The following is a 10,863-nucleotide window of genomic DNA, read 5'->3' on the forward strand; positions in this document are numbered from 1 at the left end:
CGATGATTGTATTTCCCCAATCTGCTAGTGAGTCAATGTTCAACACTCTTGATGATCACTATTATACTCTTGAGCCCATATCTATGTTAATTAGACAACCAAAATTTCTTACTAAGAAGTCTAACATCATAGAAGAGCAAGAGAAAATAGCTAGGAAAATGTAGAGCACAAAAAAGACTCTGAAAGATTCTCAGAGAATTGTGAATTATGAAGATGTTGTATATAAAGGTTGGGGCATGTCTTCAAGTGTTAAACTTTCTCCAAGCCTTGAGATATCAAAATTTGAGGAACATGATAAGTACGAGGATTCTATAAATCACTTGGGATGATATTGCCATCAGTTGAGAGGGACTGAAGAAAGGAAGAAGGAAAACGTACCTATTGTCGTTACAGGGGTAAAACAGAGATCAACGGGTCTAACTCACCAATATTTTCAATCTCAATCCTAAGCTAACACATCAAATCCACATGCTCACCTACAACAAGGTTTCTCTTTACAAAATCCAAGACATTTTATTCCACTTTCTCATTATTCTTTGAACAATACACAATTGTATACTCATCCATTTTCTTATCCACAATGGCATGCACTGGTCCTCAAAAATCATCCTCGACTCCCATATATTTATCAAGGAACTTTTAAGTCCAAGTTTCAATCGAGGTCGGAGTTTGCAAAGAGGAGAAAGTCAAAGGATAATTTTACACCAATTGAAGAGTCGTATACCAGTTAATTCCATAGAATGAGAAAGTCGGGCATAATCACTCCTCTACTTGAGTGTACTCCCAATCTACATTCAAGAAATTTTGATTATCATGTATGATGTGCATATTATTCTAATATTCAGGGTCACAGTATTGGGGATTGTCATGCTTTAAAAAGAGAAATAGAAAGGATGATTCAAGAAAAATTGATTGTAGTGCAAAACATTTACACTACGAGTGTCACACAAAATCCTTCATCAACACACGGTAATGCACAATACGTGGAAAATAATGATTTAAGCATGGGGATCCATAATTTATTTTTTGAAGGAAATATGATGGACAGTAGTGGAAGCTCTAGTCATGTTGATATGTAAACTAGTGGCTAAGATTCAAGCTCAACAAATGGGAAGTCATTCCTTTCCTTACTTCGAAGGATTGTTGGTAGTTTTTTTTTCTATTTTTTGAATTATTTCAGGATTGTAGTCTGAAATCTCTCGTTTTGTTCTATTTCAGGATTGTAGTCTGAAATCTCTCGTTTTGTTCATCTGTTATTTTCATTTAAACCCTTCTGTCTTTTCTTTTAATAAAATGAGGTGTCCTTGTTGTTTTGTCTTGTTTTTAAGTTGTTTGTTTTTCTTCTTTACACAATACATTTTATGTTGATTCTAGTGTTATCACATACCTGCAAAATTTTCAATTGGATTATAAGATCCAGCTTAATCATGAAACATTGAATTAGAGAGCTAAAGTTAGAAAAAGAGAGCACCTGAGAAAATAAGTAAAAGGTTGAGGTATTTGGGGACATAGTTACAACCTCACTTAAATATATTGAGGCAATTATTTTGTGAATAAAAATGATTTGATCTTCAGTGAGAAGGTTCATCTCAAATATTTTGAATGAGATCAATTAGAGGATATATAGTTTCCACAGTCAGGAGAAGCAAAAGAAAGCTAGCTCAAAAAATAAAAGCACGAGTCATCTATTGCGAGGAAAGTCAACACATGTAGACCTGTATGTTTCATGTGCATAAGAAGTAGTGATATACGTGCTCAGTCAAAATTAAAGTTGAAAAAGATGTGTATGATTATTATGTTTACTCTCAGATTGCACGTTAAGTACTTATGTTTTTAATGATTGTTATGATGAAAGCATTTCATTCTACTATCCAAATGTCATGTCATCCTTTGTTACCCCCTTTGAGCCTTAATTTTATTTCCTTTCATACACCTCTTTTGGAATCAAAATAGAGTCTGAAAAAAAATTAAAAAAAGTGTTAAGAAAGAGAGATGTAGTCAAAAGAAGTGCCAAAAAGAAATAGAGTCCTCAAAAAAATCCATCTCTCACTCTCTAAAAATAAAAAGGCCAAGAAAAAAAGAGAAAAGAAATCAAAATCAAGCAGAAGAACAAGTTTCTTGAACTACGTTTGAGCTGATTCTTGATATGATAAGATACGTTGGCATCCCTACCCTGGGGTTCGGTCTAACCAAAAGAAAATTCAAATAACCTAAAATTAAATAAAACTGAGGCAAAAGTTTATTTTCTTAAAAGAGTCGATTTCTAAAGTTGTATTCTTCACCCAATGTTATGTAAATTTTTGAGTCTCATGCCACCCTTTCTTTCTAACCCTTTCCAAAAGCCAAGTTACAACCAAAGAAAGACCTTCAGATCAATCTTTGAGAATGTCGAGGCTAAACATGTTATGGGTGCATGATTTTCCTATTTTGGGTATTATTTTTCTTATATATATATATATATATATATATAAGAGTCCGATTGGTGAAAACCTTCTTAGGCACTATAAAGCGACAGTGAGTTATGACAATAATAAAATGTGAGAGTCTTATTGGTGAAAAACCCCTATGGGAACCATAAGGCAACTGTGAGTCGAGAAGAAATGAAAATGAGATAGGCTCGTTGGCGAAAAACCCATTGAGGTGTCACTAGCCGAAGGAGAATTATAATACAGAAAGAATAAGTTCAAGATTAGCTCAAATTTAAGTTTAATAAGTGGATAAAAGTTGATAATGATTGGTGTGATTAGATCAGGTTCTTTAATTCAAAATTCATGTCATAATCATTAGAGTTGACTATCATTTTCAGATAAATTTTTCTTTTTCCTATTTATCGAAAGGGACATTCATTGTCTTTCTTCCTTCTCTATATTTCTATTTTATTTTCTTGAGTCGGTTATTCAAATGGAAAATCATTGTCATTTTTTCTTGTGTCTTTGAGTCAATTTCATGTCAAAATAAGTGAGAAAGGATCTCAAAACTTGCTACTAACTTCTTCAATTGCACAAAGCAAGACAAAAATCCAACACATAAAAGAGACATAATTGTGAGCCAAAATAATGTATGATGAAAGTTTTGACAACAGACGAGTCTAGAAACTCATGGAAATACCAAGGTTTAAAGGGGTTTGTTTGAGAAACATGGAAAAGCATAGATACTGTATTTGTTTCAGAGTCACTCTTAATAATCTGAGTTTGAGTCAATGAAGCAACAAGTCAGTGACATTTGCTAATGGTTGAAAGCAAGGTTAAATGTGATAAGGGCAAGAGCGATTGTCGCGAAAGATAAAGCCACAAACCAACCACTATGTTTTAAACTCACAAATTTTCTTTAATGAAACAGGAAATATATTACCTTCAAAATAAGGACTTCAAAGCATAAATATCAAAGGCTGCAATGCCTCATTTCCACAAATGCAGGAAACAATATTGCTGCAAAGGTTTGATAATCAAATTATGGTAAAAATTCATCATCCTATATCCCTCGAAGACATACTTCTTCGTCCAGATATTTCAGTTTTCAATTTCTAGATGATATAATTCTTAAATTAAACCTTGATTCCTATAAGACATACCTTTTAGTTGAGTCATTCCCTGTGATTCCTATAAGATATACTTTTTAGTCGAGTCATTCCCCGTGATTCCTATAAGATGTACCTTTTAGTCGAGGCATTCCCCTTGATTCCTATAAGACATACCTTTTAGTCGAGTCATTCTCCTTGATTCCTGTAAGACGTACCTTTTAGTTGAGTCAATCCCCTTGATACCTATAAGACGTACCTTTTAGTCGAATCATTCCCCTTGATTCCTATAAGATGTACCTTTTAGTTAAGTCACTCCCCTTTATTCCTATAAGACATACCTTTTGGTCAATTCATTCCCTGTTATTCCTATAAGGCGTACCTTTAGTTTAATCATTCCTCGTGATTCCTATAAGACATAACTTTTAGTCTAGTCATTCTCCTTGATTTCGGTAAGACGTACCTTTTAGTCGAGTCATTCTCTTTGATTCCTAATAAGAAGTACCTTTTAGTCGAGTCATTCCCCTTGATTCCTATAAGACTTACCTTTTAGTTGAGTCATTCCTCTTGATTCCTATAAGACGTACCTTTTAGTAGAGTCATTCCCCTTAATTCCTAATAAGACATACCTTTTAGTCGAGTCCTTCCCCTTGATTCCTATAAGATATACCTCTTAGTCGAGTTATTCCCTTTGATTACTAAAAGATATACCACCTGTTCGAGTCATTCCTCATGATTCCTAGAAGATGTACTTTCTAGTCGAGTCATTCCTCTTGATTCTTAGAAAATGTACTTTCTAGTTAAGTCATTCCTTTTGACTTCTCGTAAATGCAATTTCTAGTCGAATCATTCCAATTAACCTATAGAAGATGCATTTCTTTGTTCAGTTTTTTCAAGTAGTTATGATGTGACTTTCAGAAAAGTTCTCTGACGATAACTTGGGGCAAAAATTTAATTCCTATTGTTTGGAACTTTACTTTTCCAGAAAATGAAATCTCTTTATAATAATCTTTGTTTGGGACAATTTCTTTTTAGTTTTGATGTGATTTCAGGAGCCCACCTGAAGAATAGGGTGAAGGAAAAGTAAGTCCATGAGCTCGCCTTAAGAACAGGGTGAAGAAAAAGTAAGTCCAGGAGCCCACCTGAAGAACAGGGTGAAGAAACAAGAAGTCTAGGAGCCCGCCTGAAAAATAGGGTGAAGAAAAAGGAAGTCCAGGAGCCCGCCTGAAGAACAGGGTGAAGAAAAACGAAGTCCAGGAGCCCGCCTAAAGAACAGGGTAAATAAAAAGAAAGTCCACGAGCCCGCCTGAAGAACACGATGAAGAAAAAGTAAGTTCAGAAGCCCTCCTGAAGAACAGGGTGAAGAAAATGTAATTCCAGGAGCCCACTGAAGAACAGGGTGAAGAAAAAGTAATTTCAGGAGCCCGCCTGAAGAACAAGGTAAATAAAAAGGAAGTCCAGGAGCCCACTTAAAGAACAGGGTGAAGAAAAAGTAAGCCAGGGGCCCTCCTGAAGAATAGAGTGAATTTTTAAGTTCAAATCATGAAGATTCTAATCAAGATTCTAGAGAAATTGCATTTTCACTTGTATTTTTCATTTATGATTTTGTTATTCATGTGGATTTAAAAAGCAGAAATCGTGAACTGAAAACTCAATGGAATTTCACTCGATGTATACCTCATTATCTAACCATGTTACTTTTGAAGTACACGTGGCCTGATTTCATTATAACCCGAGATGTGTAGGCGGTTCAAAATCAGGGCTCGGTCACATTTTTCTTTTATTTTATTTTTATCCTAATTTTTTGAATAATTGGAGGGTCAAAAATCATCTCCTTGTCTACTTCTTTGTATGAAAACTCTTCGTAATTTCACACAAAGAGGGAAAAATATAGACACGTGATTTTTGACCCTCCCCGAGTTTTTACCTATTTTTTGGTATTAAATATTTATATTTGGTTTGATATTATTTAAATTCTTATTTTTATTTTTAATAAATTTTTTGTTAAAAAATAAATAACTAAATAAATCTAATTTTGAGATATTTGATTTTATTCTAATTTTAAAAATAAATAAATAAATAACACAAAAGCTTAAAGATATTTTTCTTTTTAAATTTTAAATAAATAAGCTAGTAGTTTTAGTACTATTTTAATTATATTTATTTAAGTCTATTTATAAATTTTATTATATTTTCTAAAAATATAAAAATTACTTAGTTATATTTATATTTATTATTATTATTCTATTGTTTTATTTATTTATTCATTAGTTTTTATTTATTGTTTATTTTTATTTATTATTATTATTATTAATAACAAAAAAAAGATAATTTTATTTTAAAATTTAAATCTCCTCCCCCTATCTGTAATAATTGTTCTCCCTCAATTCCCCCCTTCCCCCTCCCCCAAAGAATCCTACTACTTAACTTCACCTCAGCGAGAATTCTATGTACTATTCACTAGATACTGCATCAGCAAAAAAAAAGAGTGAAACCAGACAGAAAAACATCCTAAACAAAGAGAGAAAAAGAAAAAGCATTGAATCTGAATTCAATATTTCCTTTCGAGTTTCGGTTCCGGTGAAGATTTCTTATTTCATCGCAGGTTCTATTCAATCACAAATTATTTATTTTTGTAAATTTTATTATGAACAAACATAAATAAAAAATTGTATGCATTATTCGGTTGTGTAGTTGATTGATTACGTAAACTTTCTATTATTATATGTTATGCTATCAAATTATTGAATATTTATATGTTTGTACTATGTTGGATATAAAAATAATGTGTATGATACTATCTAGTTTAAAATTAAAATAGAAAGAAAATAGTTGGAAGAAAATTGGTACTATTATAATTTCACACACTCTATTATGATTCACTACACACACTATTAATTTTGCGCACATACTCATATTCACATCTACACAGACTTCATATTTTCACTCACGTTAAACAACACAATACACAGTATATACGCATCATCATAGATTTTCACACACACAGAGAATTGAAGGGAAAAAACAGTAAACAGAAGAGATATGAAAGTTGAGAAGTTGAAAGGGATAAGATAGAAATTTATTATTTCTGAAAATCCATCAAAAAACACTATAACCAATCATTCCTAGTGCAAAAACAAAATAAAAAAAATGGAATTTAAGTATAAATCGACAGTGATATCGGAAGCGGCGAGCAAGTGAACAGAAAGATCAAAATCCGTTCCGGCTGAAGTTTTTCGGCTACCAAACGGCCGAATCCACCTTTTTCCGCCACTACTGTCACTATTTTGGCCTCTATTCCGCTGGGAAATCGTAAGACTATCAACATCCACCCAATCATTCACCATAAACTATCGAAAAACACTGCTCTGTGCTATCCTGTTGTCACCCTCCTTTCTCCTTCTTTCAACGCCGAAAATTCGGCTATCCCTTCGCCAAATTTTGCTGAAAAATGGCAAATTGCCGCCGACAGATCCATTAGAAACAACCATACAAGCGGCTTTCTCCTTTTTCCAGCCGTCGAAATCAACCAAAGTCTCCCCCTATTTCTTTCTTTCCAACACTGCTAGATCTGGCTGGAGTTTATCTGCTCTCCGGCAAAGCCCCTTTTGAAATTGGCTAGTGTTTATTGTGTTGATGTATTTTTTGCTATGTTTGTCTTATGACTTTAACATGAAAAGAAAAAATGAAATTGTTAACTATCAGATTTCTTACTATCTAAAGTAGTAAAAATAGTAGATAGAAATAAAAAAAATGAAATGAGAACAAAATGAGGAAAAATCTTTATTTCTTGGGTTTTGAAGTTATAAAGTGTCTTTTTGACTTTAGGGGTTGTATTATATTTTTTATTCTTTCCTGAAGCTTAATAATTATTCAAATTAATTAATTATTTGAATTTAATATTATTTTCCAGTATTATTAGATTAAGTAGTATTTCGAACAAATAAATTGTTACAAGTTTACAAAAGATGAATCAATATTTTAGCGTTAAGCAAATTATAGGCACGTTTTAAAATATTCATCTCAATTAGGAATATGACATAAGCATATTTTAGAGATATTTTAAATTCAACGATGTAATAACGCACCTTGAAAAATAGCTTTTAAAAATTAATTTTCACCAATTTATTTAACATAAGAGGTGTAGATAGACATTTTTGGTATAATTAAAAAATGGGCGATTTTAGGCCTTAACATAATTTATTAAAATAATTTAAGTTAAGATAAGTTAATAAAAGTGATTGTGCTAAAACTAAGGGACTCGAGGGGTGCCTCTTACCTTTCTTCGGTCAACAGAATTCCTTACCCGATCTTCTATTTTTGCAGACAAAAATAAAAGAGTCATTTTCTTTTGATTAGGAATTCAATAAGGTGACTTTGAACACCATAACTCAATTCTAAGTGTTGACTCTATAAATAAAATAATCCCTACTCAAAACAGTCACTTTAATTGGAAAAACCCTTTGACCTCGACGCATCGGGCAAAAAATGGGTATGAGAGGGAAAATTGGGATTTGGATGGTCATATAATTGATTTAACCACGATCACGATTAGAGGGTCGCGATCGCGGACACGTGGGTGACCACGATTGTGGCCAAGGTCTCACAATCGCGGACACGTAGGTGACCGCGATTATGGTCAAGGTCCCACGATCATGGTAACTTGGGGCATTTTTGCACCCCTGTTGTCCCCTTTTCAGCTTAATTCATATTTGAACAGATTTTCCCCTGTTCAGTTCAACATACAAAATTTTTAGAGTTTTTCCTTCTCAAGCTCATCCAACACCTACTATAGCACCATAAATGCTTGGGTTATTCAATTGATAAAACTAAAATCTATACTACAAAAATAAAAATAAAGGATACATACCATTTTTGTGGCATTTGTGGGTTTCCTTCCACATAGCGGCTTAGTTTACATCGTGGCATGACGTATTTCTTCTTTCAAAAGTTGGGTCCTCAAGACCTCCCTAATTTATTTCTTCGATTTCAATATCAATGACAAATATCACTTGAAGTTCTACAGGTTGTTTCTTTGTTTTACATACTCGAAAGAAGACCTCGTCATCATAAACTCTAAACCTCATCTCACCGAAATCCAAGTCAATAATGGCTCTTCCAGTGGATAAGAAAGGTTGACCAAGAATGATGGGAACCTCTTGGTCCATTTCACAATATAAAACTATGAAGTCCGCAGGAAGTATAAATTTATTCACTTTGACTAGAACATGAAACAAAATCCTGATCGGTCTCTTAATCGACCGATTTGCCATTAAAAGTCTCATTGATATTGGAGATGAGCTGTCCAATCTAATATTTTTGTAAATGACAAAAGGCATGAGGTTTATACTCACACCGAGGTCGTATAAAGCTTTTGCAAACATATGCGTTCTGATGGTGCAAGGGATGGTAAAATCTATGGGGTCATCCTTCTTTTCAGTAATTTTGCTAGTCATGATAGCACTGAAACCATGGGTGACTTCGATCGTGTCACTTTGATGAGCTTCTTCTTTGACATCAACTTCTTCATAAGCTTAGCATATTAGGGATCTTTTGGATCGCTTCAAGAAATGGGATATTGATCAAGAGGTTACTAAGCTTGGCCATAAATTTCTTGAGTTTTTCACCTTTTTCTTTTCTATGAAGCCTTTGAGGAAATGGGGGATGGACTTGGATTATAGCCATCACATCATTTTGTAGTTTCTTATTTTCAACCACCTTTTCATCAACTTCCATTAGTTCCTTTACATCTTCTTCTTGAAATTGTGGTGGCACTGTTTTTGACTTAACCTTAGGCATCTTTTCACCCAAATCTTCTTTCAAGTGATCACCAAGGGTCTTCCCACTCCTAGTGACTATTGCTAAAACTTGGGCAGCATTCTTCGGGCTTACAATAGTGTCACTAAAAAGACCACCCTTTGGACTAGCATTTATTTTGGTGGAAATTTGCATAATTTGGATCTCTAATTGTTTAATGGAGGCAGAATGGAACACCAAGGTTTGATTAAGTTGTTAAAAATCTGATTTTAGATCATGAACCATGTTGTTCGTACCTTCTACCCTCATCAAAATTCTTGCTAAGACATCTTCAATTTTGAATTTGTCATGGTCAACGGAGCTTGGGTATTTGTTATTTTCTAGATCATGGGGGAATATAGAGTTTATAGTCATGCTCTCTATCTCTCCAATCCCTATCACAATCAAAATCTATCCCACCTTTAATTGCCACCTTGCCTTTGATAAGCGGTGTGGAAACCTCCCAAATACTTTGCCAAGTACAAAATCTCCTCATTGAGCTTTTTAGCCTCCTCATTATCCTCATAATCTCTTGATGCCATGACATCCACTACATTTGTGGGTGCACCCATCACATGTTTTGTCAAAAGCTCTAATCGAGTCATCATTTTCACCATACTCTTCTCTCTTCCTACATCTTATTTCTTTTGTTTCTTGTCAACAAAGGATGTAGTGTGAACACTTTTAGGAACCTCGGCATCTCGGGTATGCCACCCTCGATTTTGCTTGGTAACCTCTTTAAGTAAATTCATAGCCATATGACAGTGCAACTTTACAAGAAATTCTCCCACCGCATTATCCACCACGGTTATATTGAGTGGATAAAGGGACCGGTAGAAGATTTGGAGAAGCATCTTCTTCGGGACCTATTGGTTTGGACATTGCGTTAGTTTTCCATTGAATCTTTCCCACACTTCATATAAGAGTTCTCCATTCAATTGCCTAAAGTTAGTGATCTCATTCCTCAATTAGAGAATTTTGAAAGGTGGGAAATACCGATCAATGAAGGCCACAGTGAGTTTATCTCAAGATTTAATTGAATCAAAAAGAAAAAAATGGAGCCACAATACCTCCTTACCTGTTAGACAAAATGGGAAAAGGCGTAGATGGATAGACTCTTGGGTTATATGTGCAATATCAAATGGTGCACACATCTCTACAAAATTCTTCAAATAAAGGTTAGGGTCCTCGTAAGCTTGCCCTCCAAAAATTACCTTTATTTGTAACATGTGCAACATAATGCTTGTGACATGAAAGACACCGTTCCCATAAGTAGGTGGGATATGGATGCTATTTGAATGACTAACATCATTGAGTTGCTCCTCATAATCAAGAGGACCGTTGAAAGACCCGGCGTGACTAGCATTGTCACTCATTATTTTGTGTACACTACGATCATCTATACAAAAACAAAAACAACAACCAATATAAATAAAACCACTATGAGTATATCCTAAGTAAAAATCAACCCCGCATAAGTGAAATCTAGATTTCACTCCCCGATAATGGTGCTATTTTGATAACGCTCACCTTTACCATCTAAAGTGATA

General features: G+C 34.0%; 1 protein-coding gene and 1 non-coding gene across 2 annotated transcripts; one reads left to right on the forward strand and one right to left on the reverse strand.

The window, feature by feature from the left end:
• Positions 1-8,487: 8,487 nt before the first annotated feature.
• Positions 8,488-9,469, reverse strand: LOC107841459. The gene is made up of 2 exons (XM_016685368.2): positions 9,145-9,469; positions 8,488-9,050 (listed from the first exon to the last, which is right to left on the reverse strand). The coding sequence occupies exons 1-2, from the start codon at positions 9,467-9,469 to the stop codon at positions 8,488-8,490; spliced, it is 888 nt and encodes a 295-aa protein (XP_016540854.2).
• A 711-nt stretch (positions 9,470-10,180) lies between these two features.
• On the forward strand, positions 10,181-10,284 carry LOC124887605. Its single transcript, XR_007045371.1, has one exon. It is a non-coding gene; the product is annotated as a small nucleolar RNA R71 (small nucleolar RNA).
• The last annotated feature ends 579 nt before the right edge of the window (positions 10,285-10,863 follow it).

The sequence above is a fragment of the Capsicum annuum genome, chromosome 9, assembly GCF_002878395.1.
Source record: "Capsicum annuum cultivar UCD-10X-F1 chromosome 9, UCD10Xv1.1, whole genome shotgun sequence".
Lineage (NCBI taxonomy): Eukaryota > Viridiplantae > Streptophyta > Magnoliopsida > Solanales > Solanaceae > Capsicum > Capsicum annuum.